At 41.1% G+C, this 16,983-nt stretch overlaps 1 protein-coding gene across 1 annotated transcript; it reads right to left on the reverse strand.

Moving 5' to 3' along the window:
* Window positions 1-295: 295 nt before the first annotated feature.
* On the reverse strand, window positions 296-826 carry LOC131229853 (serine/arginine-rich splicing factor SC35-like). The gene has a single exon (XM_058225895.1). The coding sequence runs from the start codon at window positions 824-826 to the stop codon at window positions 296-298; it is 531 nt and encodes a 176-aa protein (XP_058081878.1).
* Between the last annotated feature and the right edge of the window lie 16,157 nt (window positions 827-16,983).

Here is a 16,983-nt window from a genome sequence, read left to right on the forward strand (position 1 = left end):
CATTGGACGGGATACCCATCAGACGGATCCACACCCCTCGTAGAAGAGAAGTTTCCCATGCCGACTAGATCGAAACCTCTGAAATGCGCATATGGCTCTGTAGATCTCGATCTGCTTCGAAACTCTCCAATTCCTGCCTCGATTGGAATTTGATAAGGAACTTCTTCGGACCTAGACGGGTGAAATCCACCAAAGATGCTGCCAGAGATGATTTTCGAAGTTCATCTACAAGATGTAGAATGGAAACTTCTTTATAGCAGAATGCTATTAGAGCAAGGGCGAGAACTTGTTCCAGCTAATCAACCTGCTGAGGATCTATTTCAATGATGATAGGCTTGGCGCACTCATCTAGCGGACGAGTCTCTGAAGGAATAGGAGTAGTCTTGCCTGAAGGGTGGAATGCCCTTGTAGCTGCCGCATACGACTTTTGAGTATCAGCTCTCTGATACCGAGCAGGGGCAGTTCGCTGATTCCGACCAGAGCTAGGCCTCCTACCCCGGCTCCCTTTTTCCCTAGAGCTCTTGGCCCAGGCAAGCGATACAATCCGACCGTCTATTCTCCTCCCATGGAGGTAGTTGGCTACATTATAAGCCTCTTGCTCATAGTAGAAAGTCACAAATGCATACCCTTTGGATCTCCTACGAACATGATCCCGGGGAAGATGCACTCCCACTAACTTCCCATACCTGTTGAAAATCCAGATTAGATCATCTTCTGAAGTGTCAAAGGTAAGATTCGCAACGAAGATGGTGAACGGGGGTTGCCTAATGCGATTTCTCCTAGACGAAACTTGCTCCCAGCGACTCTCCCTTTCCCCTTCCTCCATAGCCCCCTAAATCGAAGACCGAATATCTGAGACTGTCGGCCCGAGGAGCATAAACAGCACTCCTTAGCAAGGATGCATTGAGATCCTTGTACTCTAAGAAAAGAGGGGTGTCAGTAATGCCGCTGCAGGGTGGAGAATGCTGGAGTACTTGCCAACAAAATTGAAATTCAAAAATCCCGCCTCTCCACCAACATTCATGTTAGACAACTTATACTATGGGAAAGATTGCACAACCATTATGTGACTGGGTTGATGCACACCTAACTCCTACTGTCAAAAGACAGGCAGATAGGGATTAAGACATTTTTTGAAACAAGATGTGGGTTGTCTAGGGGCAAAGAGATGGGAAGCTGGTCTCTCAATTTTTGGGCTAAAAGCAGGCAGACTGTAGGACAGTTTCTGGATAGTTTAATCAACTTGGCTAAGGCCAAAACTGTACAGGTTCTAGAACAGTTTTTAGGGCAGGTTTAGTCCTACATCTAATAATATAGACAGTTTTAATCCTAAATCTTACAATATAGACAGGTTTTGACGCAGAGATGGACGTAATGAGGTCAATTATTGTCTTCCTCAAGGGGATAATTACTTTGAATCCACATAGCTTCTCTGGACTTCTCACGGAGATTCCTCGAGTCTACAAGGAAAAATAGGTAGAATAAAACTCCAACTCAAACTCCCTAAAATTCATGACTTACTATAAATAGTAAACTTACTATTTATAGATGGTCATGATTCCTAATAGACTTCATGGTTTTGGGCCAAAGATAGTAAGTGTCCAATTTGGCCTACCATGTTATTCTCCTAAAATTTCTAAGCCCTTTTCATGTTGGGCACGACTCCTAAAGTTCTAAGGATCAAGAGTTATGATCGAACTAAAACTTACTATAAATAGTAAAAATGAAATTAAAAATGATTTTCAACCGTCGATTTGATGGAATCTCGCAACTTTGGCGTGGACAACCCTGCATAGTGGGTTGGGTGGCTAAAGTAGTTTCTTGTACCCTAAAATCATATATGGTACATTGAATAACTCATTCCGATTTGCTAGATTTGTCTGTTTTAGGATTATGATGGTCCTAATCACTTCCGCCTCCGATCGAGCCTTCTTTGGTCCATCTTGGACATGAAAGTATCCGTGACCTACTCTACATCAGGTTTGGTCACTTTCAATGAGTTAGGTTATTGGCTATTTTGGGTGCAGTACTAGAACTTGTTTAACCAGGTGCCAGTCCCTCTTTAAAATCGTTGTTCAGACTCTTTCCCTCCTTCCACTTCCTGGTAGTTTATACTTGCTAACACTTTGAAACAAACATGCTCCCTGCTTCCACACCTGAATTTGTTGATGCTTTGTTTCACGCTTCTTACAACTAATAGTTTGGGTACAGATTTTAGTGTAATTGCTTTTGGGCGTAGCTAGGTAGAAGTGGGCTAGAAATAAGGAATAGTTAGAGATAGTTTTTGGGTTCTTTTTTGAGTCTTGTTAAAGGTTTTCGTGGGCTGAGATGACGATTTTGCTAGTTTGCAGAAAAGGGAAGTGACACATGGATGAACATGATGAGGTCAATCACTGTCTTCCTCAAGGATAGCTACTCCGAATCTACGGAGCTTCTCTGGACTCTTCACAGAGACTTCTCAAATCCACAAGGAAAAAATAGAAATAAATTCTAGAAAATCCGTAAATTGATCAATGATCCAAATAAACTAGTTTGCAACCCTTTAAAAGGGATACTAAGTCATGGAAGAAGTTTCAGAATTAAACTAGAACTAAAGCTCCTAGAAATCACAACTTACTATAAATAGTAAACTTACTATTTATAGACGGTCATGATTTCCACTAGACCTCATGGTTTTTGGCCAAAAATATTAAGTGTCCTATTTGGCTTCACCGTTCTCTTCTCCTAATTATTCTAAGCACTTTTCATGTTGGGCGCAACTCCTAAAGCCCAATGGATGAAGGGTTATACTCAAATTAAAACTTACTATAAATAGTAAAAATGAAATTATAACAGGAATTCGACTATTGATGATGGTATTTCACAAATTCGGCATACACAGCAGGGTTGGGTGGCTAAAGTAGCTCGTTTTAGCCCAAAATCGTAAATGGTATGTCGATTAACTCATTCCAGTTTGCGAGATACGTCTATTTTAAGGTATGGACGGTCCAGAACACTTTCGCTTTCGATTGGACCTTTTTTGATCCATCCTGGCCATGAAAATGTCCGCAGTACGCTCTACATCAAGATGGTGGACCAATACGTGAATAGTTATCTAGATTGGGTTAAGGCTGAGATTGGATAGGCTTTCGGATCTGTTTTAGGATCAGCTTGGATGGGGATTAGGTTAGCTAAACTTGTTTTTGGTGACAAGCTGTGAGGACCAACTACATAAAGGTTATAGATTGAGGTTTAGGGCCTGTTTGGAAGAGAGAGAGAGAGAGAGAGAGAGAGAGAGAGAGAGAGAGAGAGAGTTCATCTTATTTTAGCTATCATATCTATGTATTAGAGATCATGACTGTTATTTAATTATCAATATTATTTTTTATCATTACCAAGAGGAAATACTATCTCTAATACATAATTACAGTTAACAAAATGAGATGGATATATTTTTTGGCATCTATAAAACAGGCTGTTAAGGGTGGTAAGGGTTTAGGGTTTAAATAAGAGGATGACTATACAGTTGGATTTTCAAATCTAAATGGGTGTTGTGCATTGAAAATATGGTAAGTTGGAGAGCTAGGGTTTAGTTAAGTGCTTTATATAGGTTAAGATTTTGCTGAAAAACCATTAAACTAATTTTCTACTCAATAGGACAACTGTAGCCCTCCGAGCCTGGCAACAACAAATTGACCGTTCAGTATTCGCTATACAATTATGGCCCACCTAAATATTGGATGGGGCTGATTTTAAAGGCATGAATATATCTCAAGGCAATGCCTGTCACTGAGATAGTTTGTATCTTTCAAACATGTGCCCATTTGGCACATGTGGCACATTTCACAATATTCCCAATAAACTAATGCAGATTGTTGTAGATTTTATACAAAATGTTTTGAAGTGGCACCCTCTTAAGGTTTGATTTTGGAAGACTGTTAATTTACTGTTTTGAAACTAGAGATGGGATTTAGATTGAGGGGGTGCTAAGAAATGGAGTTTATACGATAGGAAGTGGACTGATTTTGGGTTGTGGTGGGAATTGGATTATAGATTGAGGATTTAGGGATGTGGTTTTGGGATTGGAGTGGTAATTAGGGTTGGGGTTTAGGGTTTTTAGGTAAAATTGGATATTAGGGTTTAGGTTGGTTAAATTTTAAAAAATTTGGGAATTACGGTTTAGGATGGTAAATTTGGGGAAAAGTACCAAATTTTGTTCTAGGCTCAAGGTTTGGATGATTAGGGAGGAAATGGAAATTGGAAAATGAGAAGAGAGATAAAATAAAAATCTTTAAAATGACTCTGATATCAAACTGATGCAGTGGACTATATATATATATATATATATATATATATATATATATATATATATATATATATATATGTATATGTATATATATATTGATATATTGCATTCATAGGAACAGAAGGCCACAGGTATGAAGGCACAAAACATTCGGGAGGGCCTACCAAGAAAAGGGAGGCAGGCCCTCCTATCATAATGGAAACAAGGCAGAAAAAAAAGAAAAGAAAAAGGCCCACTCTATTTAGGAACAAGAGGCCTCGGATGGAGGGAGGGAGATCTCCTAACGATAGGTACCCCAGCCTAGCGGACTATAAGATAAAATAGCCTCTTTTATTTTTTTTTCCTTTTTCTTTTTTTCTTTTATTTTTTATTTTTTATTTTTTCTTTATTTTTATTTTTCTTTTTTTTTTTAATAAAGAAAACCAACTATGTATTGATATAGGCAAATATACATGTTGGGGATTCAGGTGGGCCTCACAAAGAGAAGGCCACACCTATCGTATGACAGGGGAATTAGAAGAAGACGGGGCTGAAGATAGCTACAAACATTAAGCTCCAAGACTGAAGAACCTGTCCAGAGAAGAAAGAGGCTTCCCATGAGATGTAGGTAGGAATAAGAGGACATGAGAATGGAATGAGCCGCCTGCTGCAATAGATGAAGGGAGACGATTGTGAGTCAGCCAACCCCTGTTTTTAGCTTAGATAATCTGATATGGCCTAGATTAGATCTGTCCAGAAGAATTGAGCTTCTAATGGGGCTTGAGAGATCATTCTAGTGAAGGAAGAGCTTGTTCGGAGCACCCCCACTTGCCGGTTTAGCGAGACTGTCAGCTACAGAATTACCTTCCCTGAATGTGAAGCAAAAGTGGATGTTGAGGGCCTAGGTCAGTTGCTGAATGATACCCAGATTGTACCAGATGTTCCAGCTACATGATCTGTTTGGATTAGACACCGCATCGAAAATCACTCGAGAGTCAGTTTTTGCTATGATTTGGGACAGGCCTCTATCTCTACAATAGGTCAGTCCATCAGCAAGTGCATGGGCCTCTGCAATTGTATTAGAGATAGGGCCGTATCTATTGTGGAAAGCGAAGATAAAGTTACCCGGGTGATCTCTGCGGATGCCACCTCCACCCCCTTCACCCGGGTTTCCCCTAGTTGAATCGTCCACATTTAGCTTGACCCATCCAAATGGAGTTTTACACCAAGTAATGATATGAGTCCAATGCAAGATAGGGAGAGAATGTTCATTCCCAGAGCCCGCCCAATATTCAAACCTTGATCTGAGGAGATGTCTAGCTGAGGCAGTTGAGGGTGTAGATCTCTGATCCATTTTGAGATGTTGGCGATGGGCTAGCCTATTTATCACATGGGCTAATGCTTCCATGATCCAAGCCATTCATTGGTTAGTGCCACAATGGACAGTCCCTGCTCACTGTAAGGCATGTATCCTAGTTCGTACAGTTCATTAGACTTCCGCAATCCTCCCTGTCGAATTCCAGCACCCCGTGACCTGTAATTGGCATTTGTGCACAACCCTGAGTTGCGTACTATCAATTCGAGTCGAATCGACCCGAGACTTGTACCCTTGCGACTACGCCATTGCCGCGGTTCCAATGCCGCGACTTACGCACCGATGCGATACCCAGGCTAGGAGTTGTGGGCCTACGTTTATTTTGAGGAAAACACTGCGTGTTGCAAATTTTGAGAGAATCTCTACCCAAACATCACATCAATCAATCAAGCACAAGTCAAGTACACATCCCATCACACCCATCCCTCTCTCACCCAAAAGTCAACACAACCCTTGCCTCTCATGTCACTCTCTTACATAACCCATACCACCCATCACTCCATCCCATCTCCCTTACAACAACCCATCCTCTCTCTCATTCTCTCTACCATTTTCCCCAAGCTACCATGAGAGAAGAATCCTAAGGAGAGAAAAGAAGCCAAGAGAGGACCCATCTCCCTACCACCCAATCTCACCATCTAACCCTTCAATTATCATCATCCTCCATCAAAGAGGAATTATAGGAGCTCGGGAGATCAAGGAGCCTAGAAGAAGTGGAAATTGGTGGGTGTGCATAGTGCTAGATCTTGATTTTTATTTAGGGTCCACATGATTTTTGGGGCCCATCTTGATGTATGCATGGTAATTGCTAGAGGAGCTCATAGTGGTGGAGCTCCTCTGCTACATGTCTCTCTCTCTCTCTCTCTCTCTCTCTCTCTCTCTCTCTCTTCTCTCTCTTTTTCCCTGGTTTAATGGTCCACCATTGATGTGTATGTGAGATCCACATTGTCCATGAGTGGGACAGCCTTACTGCCACCATCCAGGGCCACCTTGCTGCCCGTTTTTGGGCAGGCTTGGATGGTGAGGAAAATAAAAATAGAGGCTGGATTTCTAGTCGTGTGGACCCCCATCCGTGGACCCCACCTTGATGTATGAGTTCTAAATCCTAAGCCGCCCATTTGCACGGCCTAGATCCAACATCCGTGGGCTGTACCATAGCAGTAGCAAGGACGTGCAGGGCCTCTGCACCTCCAGGCCCACTTGCTGGATGAAGAGAAAACACAATTATCAATTGAATCCAATATGGGTGGGCCACGTGCGTGTGGGACCCACATCTGATGCATGTGTCTTATATCCTCACCGTCCGTCTAGCAGGGACGATGGGTCTCATGCAGAATAGTGGTGCTTGATGTCAGCAAGTTTTGAGGGATGGATCATGAGGTATGTGTTATATCCACCGTCCGTCCGTTCTTTTTGGGATGTGGGTCCCACCCCACACATGCAGCACATGCTGCACGTGTGGGGGTGGGTCCATGTTTGATATATGTATTCTATATCCACACCATCCAGTGGTCTGGACGGTGGGGACCACCGCGATGTATGTATTTTGACCATGCTGCCAATTCTTTTGCTAGATGGGTGGGGCCCAACATGAGGTATGTTGTATATTCACACTGTCCATTTATGGACAGTGATAGGTGGGAGCCCACCATGATGTTTATATCCAAGCCATCCATCCCTTGGCTGCATGTGGGACCCACCTTGCTTCATGCATTGTATATCCTAGTTGTCCCTCTGGGAGGGACAATATAGACTGTGCAGGCCCACCCATTGCATGTGTAGGCCCACCATGATGCGTATATTATCTAGGCTGTCCCGATCCAACAGCAAGGAGTTGCTGACCGTAGGCCCACTGTGATGTGGTGTTATATCCACTCTAGCAATCCATTTCGTGGCCCACCTAGGCGGGTCCCACTCTCTAACGGGCCGTCCCTAGGTAAGGCCCACCATCAGTATGTGTTTTATTCAGGTCGTCCACCTGGGGGACGCCCAGCAGGCCAGCAATGTGCTGGTGGGCTGATAGTAGGGAGCTCACCCTGTTGTATGTATTATATATCCATGTTGGCCATATATAGTGGGGGCCTATTGATGATATATGAGGCCCACCTTGTTGTATGTGTTATATACATGCTGTCCATCCCTTTTCTCAAGGTCGTGGGCCCCGTTGAGAGTAGGCCCAATCCCAAGTGGACTTCACTATGGATAGTGGTGGTTGAGTGTCCACCATGGGTAGCCTTATGAGGCCCACCTTGTTGTATGTATTATATGTACGCTACCCATCCATTTTCTAAGCCATGGTTTGCCCCATGAGGGCCTATTATGATGCATGTGTTGCACATGCTGCCCATCTATTTTGTTGGATTATATGGGCTGCCCCATGAGGCCCATTATGATATATGTGTTGCATGTGCTAATCATCCATTATGGTGGACTCTATGGACTGTTTTGTAAGCCACTATGATGAATGTGTTGTACACTTGGCCCAACTATTTTCTGGAGCCTACGAGCTGCCCAAAGTGGCCCACCATGATAGGCGTGCTAGATGTACCCTGCCCAACCATTTTCTTGGGCTAAGGGCTGCTCGTTATAGCCCACCTTGATGTACATAGACTATGGGCCGTCCCTTGAAACCCAACATGATGTATGAGATAAAATGAATGATGGCCATTTATTTTCTAGCTATTGTGTGGGTCATGGATTGTTTCATGAAGCCCATGGAATGTGGCCAAATGTGATGTATGTGGGGCCCATATGGTAAGGCCCATTGTGATATATTTAAGGCCTATGTGGTGAGGTCCACGGTAATATACATGAGACCCTTGTGCGAGGCCCTTATGTGAGGCCACGGGCCCACTATATGTTTGACTCAATGACGGCCACTCCTTGGGAACAATGATCATTGAATGTCCACATTGAATGGGCAATGATGGTTAAATGTCCACATTGTGACCTTCTCTTAAGCCTTTGTTTGGCTTACTCTCATCCTTCTCTAAGTGGGTTGACCTTAATCATTGAGCCTCATTTGCATGATCCATCTATTCTCATTGGGCTAACTCAAGATGTTGGGCCCCCATTAGTTATTAGTAGGACTATTTCTTTTATCTTGGAGTCCATCTAGGACTTATTTGGGCATCTAGCAAGGCTATATGATAGTATGGAGAAGGAACTCTTTTCCGGATCCTTTGGTTTATAGGTGGGCCACCTAGGCCCAACCTTGATATGGGGAGAGTATATCTCTATCGTAGATAGTAGGATCCGTGCTATCAGATTTGCTATATCCATAGTTGAGGATTGACTCTCATGTTATGGATCTGTTGTCCATCTATCGACCCAGCCTTGTGTATAGGCCGATTATTAATGCCAACTATGAATACGTGCTAGTATAACATCATGATACAAACCATTGAGATGGTATGATCAGGCCTATTGTGATTGTATTAGGCTCATTCTCATTTCCCTTAGTGGGCTAAACCAAATTAATGGGCCCCTATTATTATTAGTATGATCCATCTTGCCTTATTGGGCTATCCCAATTCCTTGGGTCCCCATTGATGCTAATAGAAGTACCCAAACTTGGAAGCCCACTCTTAGGCCCATGAGTAGGCCATCTAGACCCATCCTTGTTATGAGGAGAATGCATCATCACCTCTAGCTATAAGAAGAAGTATTTGTAGTATTGGATTTGGTGTATCCGCTGTTGAGGATCGATCCTCATGTTATGGATTAGATCTGTTGTCCTTCTATGGACCCCGTCATATATAGGTCGATTATTGATTACAACTATACTAGTATACGCACTGAGTATGTGTTGGTATTGTATTATAATTGTATAAGGTCATTGCATGATTAATTGTTATATGAGGCCCATTGTAACCATGTGAGGCCCGTTGTGATTGTATGAGGCCATTATGATTATACGAGGCCCATTGTGACCATGTGGGGCCCGTTGTGATTGTATGAGGCCATTGTGATTATATGAGGCCCATTGTGATTGTATGAGACTCATTATGATGGTATGAGATCCATTGTGTTGGTACGAGGCCTGTTGTTATCGTATAAGGCCCATTTGATTGTATAAGGCTCATTGTGATTGTATCAGGCCCAATTGTGATGTTAGAGGCCCATCATATGCGTGAGGCCCATTGTATGTGTGAGACCCACCATGTGTAAGTGATTATTGCACACCACCCATTCACCTATACGGGCCATGGGCCATCTTATACCGGCCCACTATGATGTATGTGATTATAATTATGCTTGGTATACTTCATGATACATGCCCATACGCATCATCCGCATGCTTATTATGAGGAGTGATTGAGTATAATATGTGTCATTGTGCTGATTGTTTATGAGACTCCTTGAGAGACGGAGTTGCCCCACATGAGCGTGCGGTACACCCATGTTTGATGCATGACTGGATAGTATGACTCATGTATCTCGCATTTTGTGATATGACTATCATACGCCCTAGCGACATCAGGGTCATGGCCTCCACAGGCATGTCGTGGATGGATAAATGAGACACTGAAAATGTTTGGTTCTACATGGGGTGCTATAGATGTCCCTCGGTGAAATTTTTTAAACCCTCTTGGTACAAGAGGATGCCCCAACGTCTAGACCGAGTGGATATATATATATATATATATATATATATATGAGTACATGAGGGCCGTATACCAGTAGGCCGCGTCTCCTATTGTGACATGGTCTGTTGGGAGGGGGTGTGCCTTACTCGCCTGAAGGAGTAGGCAATGTTAAGCTGAGTTTGACTAACTCATAAATGGGTTTGCTATCGACGGGCCGGGCCGATATTGGTAGGCGGATAGTGAGGTCTCTTCCACTTACCTAGTTGTGCGCTTGATGGGGCGGCAAGCTGGTGTTGAGTGTACTAGACCCCGGTGATGATCCTAGAGATGTACGATACTGATATGTAGACTTACTGAGCAGGAGTTGCATACTCAGTATTTTACTCATTCATTCATTCACTATCCACTCGGGCTGCTGGTGGGCAATTAATTTGTTATATGTACCTTCGCAATAGACAGGATTTTGGTTGAGGAGCGCGACCAACTTGATATCAGGAGTTTACCACATTGAGTCTACCTATCCAAATTTAGGTACAGGACTGGTTTAGATACAAGTCCATTGTGATAAACCCCACAGCTTGCGATACTACATACTATCATCCCAACTTCACACTCCAGTTTGGTCATTTCTTTCGCACCGCATATTGCATTGCATCCTTAGCACATAGCATTTGGTTTACTATGCTTCTGTATTGCATGGCCTAAATGTGGTTGATGGTATTATGGACTCGCCAGGACCTGCATATTGCATTACATCTACGACATATGACATTTGGGTTGCTATGTTTCTGCATTTATATGGCCTAGATGAGACTGATGGTATTCGTGACTCTTCATAATTGCATATTGTATTGCATCCTCGATATTTGATATTTGGCTTACTATTGACTCCGCATTACATAGTCGATCTACATTGCATACTCCGATATTGCATGATTGATAATCTTACCATCATATTTCCGCATTACTTTGATATTGTGTGCTTGGCACTTATCTTGCACACACACGTACACTACCCTCTAAGCTTTCTATAAGCTTATGCACGATAGATGCGTGCAGGTGATGATAGGATGTAGTCGAGATGAGGCAGGAGCATGCGGTAGAGCTTCTAGAGCTTTTGGCATTTATCTTATATTTCCTTTTCATGTGTTGTACTCGAGTTTTTGATATTAGTGGATATGCGATGATGATGTTGCCTTTGTGATTTGGGTACACTACTTGTGGTTATGCTCCTTTATATATATATATATATATATCACACTGAAAATCCTCTTTGTAGGATTCCAGGATCGGAACCTGGCGTATGGGCACTGGTTGCCGAGAATGGGGTACTACGGAGGCTGTCGACACTGGATTCGGTGATCGGAAATTTTATGAGCCCGTTTTTTGAGTTTGAGCATGACACTCACAATCTACATATTTGAGGAGCCTATCAATTTGTTTTGTTGGCCTTTCCTTGAATGTTGATCATTTCTAATATCATCCTCATCATAGCCTTGTCCTGGCAATTTCTATTCTACCACTGATTTATAGCCCACTGATCGTGTAGCTAGGATGAATAGGGATAACCCAATCAATGGTTTGGACTAGATCATGAACCATATTGTCATGTGGCCACTTTTGTTTGAACTCACACTAAGGAGCATCAGTGCATGGTGCTTGGAATAGCAGTCGATGTTTTTGTTTTTCTCTCGACGTTGAAACTCTAAGTGATGCATCACGGTAGTTCTTTAATATCTCTGAGTGATTAGAATTTGAAATTTTAGCTATTTTATTTTTCAGGTTCTTTTGGTGATGCATCTCCAATATTTCAAGAAATGACAACAATGGTTACATGTACCTCCATAGGGATATGTGGCATGTGTAAAACATTCAGACCGTTCATTTGGCAAGGTCAATCATGAATGGGCTCCTAGTTATTACATTAGATTAATGATCCTAACCATTCTATTTGGAGTTTTGAAGTATAAAACCAGTGGAATGCATTCAATAGACTGAGTTCTCCATTAAAACAATTTAGATTGTCCGGCCGGTGCTATTTTTGGGCTATGGCCCATCAATCAAGAGTCCATTGTATGAGCAATGCAAGCCACATGATCCCACGGAGTTCAATATTATATTTTTGGTGTAATCTAAGCATTCCTCTAACATTTCTCATTTCTCATCCTATTACTCTACATTGTTATTTGAGATTCCAAGTGATCTTCAGTATGAGTCTTGTCAATATAGTTGGCTTCTCCATTGTATTATGGATGGTATCACGATTAATCTGATTGTCACAGCCGACTGAGTAACATATGATGAGCCTTCATGTCAACTAAGTCACATACTATTTGGTCATTGTAATATTTACCAATCGATAAAGAAATAGTGCATTGTTACGTTACCTTCATCTCGCTAACCTTCTTGATCCAGCTGATTATTTATGGGACTAAACGTTTTTTTCCATTTTCAGTTACAAATTCTTTATCATGACCTTGGAGCGATTTTCTTATTGCTCTCACTGTCAATGATCACATCACAGACTTTTTGATTCACCGCACACATTATTTGAAAAATATTGTATTGTTGCAGGTGTATACCTCATTCTTTCATGTATACAATATCCATCTCACTATTAGAGATTCACCATAATCCTATGGAACCTAATATGCTTCAACCTCATCATCCGCAGTGTGCTCTAATTCATCAATATCTGGGTCTTCCTCTGCATTCTTAGCACTACCTCATTAATGGCGATTTTAGTCACTTGTCATTGGGGGTAAATGTTTGATAGGTGACTTGATTGGCCACATTGATAGCAATGGTCTGGCCTTTGTCAACTATAAGAGTTTGAGATCCTTCTTAGACCAACAACAGTGATAACTGCTCTTTGGGGTCTCACTTGTCTACTTCTTAACTCTCGGTTCGCATGTGTAGAAGGTTGAGGATACCCCCTATAGGTTTTTTCCTTTGGTTTGTGATGCTCCCGGCGAAGGACCCGTTGTGGCTACCCTATTAACAAAATAGGCTCGTGTATTGGATCGCTTAAGATGCATCTCCACTCAGGTGGCCAATTTTATCACTTTGTTCATCATCCAAATGGGTTGCATCTGAACCCAATCCTGGATCACAACACATAACCCGTCATTGAATTGGGCCACTACTGTGATTTAGTCTCGACCAAATTGTTCCACGCCGCCAAACGGTAGACCTCCTCAGCGTAGTCTCTCACTATTCGACTACTCTGCGGCACTTTTGGTATTGTTGGAACAATAGTTGATCGTAGTTGATAGGAAGGAAACACGTGCGCAGTTGTTGCTTCATCCTCTACCATGTGTGGATTGATGCTTTTATCTGTCTCGTGCAATGGAGTTGAAGTTGTTCCCACTAAGATGAAGCTCCGCCCTTTAACTTATAGGCCACAAGTTTAACTTTCTTCTCTTCAATGATGTCTATGTAGTAAAAATAAGGAAACAAACTCTAAAAACATACATACAAATTCTCATGCCTGTCAACCTGTCGTCAACTGGTTGAAATAACATAGAAGCATCCACAGACTGAAACTAGAAATTTGGCTGAGTTTCGACGTATTGACCCGATTTGTCGACTTGTCGAACTATACTTTAACTGGTCGATCAGATCTACTGATATGTCGAAACAAACAGAAATTGTCCAGCAAGAATTCTAGAAATTCTGGTAATTTCAGCAGAAGTTCGACCTCCTGTCGACCCAATCAGTTAACTGGTCGAACTATGATGAATGTTGTCAATCCTTCTTGGCTTCTTTTCTTCGGTCTGTCTTAGCCGTGAACAAATCTGCAATCTATTCTACATCAAATTTTTTCTAACTAGGGATATAAATATAATATTGATATTGCCAATAATCGAAAATGAGGGGAAACATGGGAAAATTTGTGGAAATTTTTAGTGAAACTTTAAGAGATACTAAAATACTCATTTTTACATATTTAGGAATACTATTTTATAAAAAGAATGCATAAATAACAAGTTTCTATTTAATGGGGGCTTAAAAGTATGTGTTGTGATATAAAGTGGGTTGCGGACACATTCATGGCCAAGATGGACCAGTGTAATGCCCCGAATTTTAAGGGTCGAGCATGCGCTTGATCCCCAATATTCTGAGTATTACTTCTACCTTTCAAAAAATGAAATCTTAGTTAAGTGGTTGACCAAGCGTATCATAATCATACGTAAGAAGTAAACTAAATAGTGTATACCTGTGTTATTACAGGAGTAACGAGAAGAAGAAACAAGTTCCATACATTCATATGTAAGTTTAACCAAGTCGGAGTCCACCCATCTGGGGACCCAATATACATATATGCACATAAAGTGAAATGCTCATCTTTGTCCTAAAAAAGAAATAAAATCGGCGGCACCAAGACGCCACTCTACTACTGACCGTCCAAGCTATGGAAGTATAAAATCTCCTCATTAGGGTCCTCATACTCCTCAACAGGTCTATCATTATTTATGGCACCTACATTAATGAAATCATCTAGTTGGTGTTTTAAAACATCGTCTCAGATGGGAGTGAGTGATCAATTTAGCGTTAATATTAACCGAAGTTTCACATGTTATTAAACAGAAATAGGCATAGATGATGATAGCATATCAAAACACAAAAAGTCCTATATTTGGTTCTTTAAATGCATGAATGACATGAAATGCATACGCATGACCCGAAATTCAATAATACCACATCAACATTATTGCTAGTGAGGTTGGCAATATATATGCAATGGTTGGACCAAAGCACAACCCACCAAATGTTATGGAATGCATGATTTTCCGAATATCTATTAAAGTTTAGTTCAAATAGCCAGTTGGCGAAGCTGGGATACCGCTATCGAATCTCGGGTCTCTATCCGGATTACATGGGTCGTTGCGGCACTAGGCGACTCCTCACCTGTATCCCTTGGTCTATTTTGGGTTTACATTCCCTCAATTCCATGTACATCAATTGGATTTGTAGTAAAGCTAATAGCCCGGAGATAGCCACGGCTAGGGTAAAGGTTGTCACCTGACCCCAGTGTGGAGAAGCCACACCACCCATATCATCAAAATAATGATAGAGTCGCATCCTTCCTATGTGCTCACCAGTCACTATGTGAAAGCTTGTCACCTAATGTTTTACCAACATAGCGGGCTCATTACCTAATGTTTTGGAATGTGGCAGGCCCGTCGCCCCAGTGTAGGCCGATAGCATAGGCACATGGTGTCCCATACCACCATATCTATCCCTTGAGTCTCGATGGATCGTATTGCACGAATAGTTATAAATAAACACATTCGTGGATGATAGGGTATACTAGATTCTACGATATGTCTTAAACAATTATCATATATGCGATCGGCCGTGCAGTGTACTAATCTAATTGTCTAAGGGGAACCCTGGACTGATCGGGATTGGGTCCAAGCAACCCATGTAGCCTAAACTACTATCGTTCTTCCAAGTTCCGCCTCGATCAGCCACATGAGCTGGGATGGCCGAACTCATTGGTCATCACTCATCTCTAAGGTTAGGCAAGGCTTAACCTCTCCTATCATGGATTAATTCCTAGAATATGAGGAATTCAATGATATAATATTTATTTGGCATTAACAGCATTTCAAAAGTTAAATCAAACAATCAAAGTATCATGAGGCAAGTTTAGATCAGAATTTACATGTGTCCACATTCAATACAGAACAAAATATCTAATGAACATGTATGAAATTGTAAATGCATCAAATACCCTTGAAATATGCCATTTTCATTTACAAATCCTAATCAAACGCTAGCAAAAATGAGCATGCATTTCATTATACATGTGAGTAACAACACAAAGAAGGATCTTTATAATAAAGCATTTAGGGCATACTTAAACTAAGGATTTATACTAAATTAAAAGGGGAAATTAAAAAGGGACCATAGTCTATCACTGATGTAGAACATGGCACAGATACATTCTTAGCATGGCTGGACCAAAAGAAGGTGGACCGTAAATTGATCATAACTTTTGATTTGGGTATCATTACTGGACGCATAACCTATTAATATTTACTGAAACAGGCCATCTGAGGTGAACCAACCCACAAAGAGGGTTGCACCTATCCATTTTGTTAGAAAACACATACTTTTAACTTAAAAATGAAATTTTAAGGAAAATTTACTATTTTTAGTAGTTTTGAAAATTTTAATATTTTCTTACTTTTAGAGTTTTAGATTTTTCTTATTTTTAGAAACAACTTATAATCATGTTAGGACTCTTCTAGAAAAATTTTATTTAGAATTTTTATTTTTAGAAATTAGGTTTTAGAAGAGTTTAATATTAGAATTATGATTTTTATTAGAGTTAGAATTTTGCTATTTTTGGTAATTACGAATTTTGGATTTTTTTCTATATTAATGGTGTAACAGGGACATACATATCAGACAATTATCAATTAAAATTTGAATTTTCTAAAAATGATTTCTTATTTCTTATTTTCCCTCGTGGATTCGAGGTATCTCTGTGAGGAGTCCAAAGAAGCTCTGTGGATTAGGAGTACTTATCCCCTTGAGGAAGACGGTGATCAACCTCATCACACCCATCCTTGTGTCAATCACACTCAAGTGTTGATAAACAGAAACCTAAAAGAATAGTCTGCACCTTGCATTAGTCCCTTCGTCTCATATTTACTCATAAGGTTAGGGTTTTCGGAAGGATCACCAAAACCTAAATGATTTGAACAACCATTCTAAGGTCTGGGAAAAACTTAACCCTAATA

Source organism: Magnolia sinica, chromosome 16, assembly GCF_029962835.1.
Source record: "Magnolia sinica isolate HGM2019 chromosome 16, MsV1, whole genome shotgun sequence".
Lineage (NCBI taxonomy): Eukaryota > Viridiplantae > Streptophyta > Magnoliopsida > Magnoliales > Magnoliaceae > Magnolia > Magnolia sinica.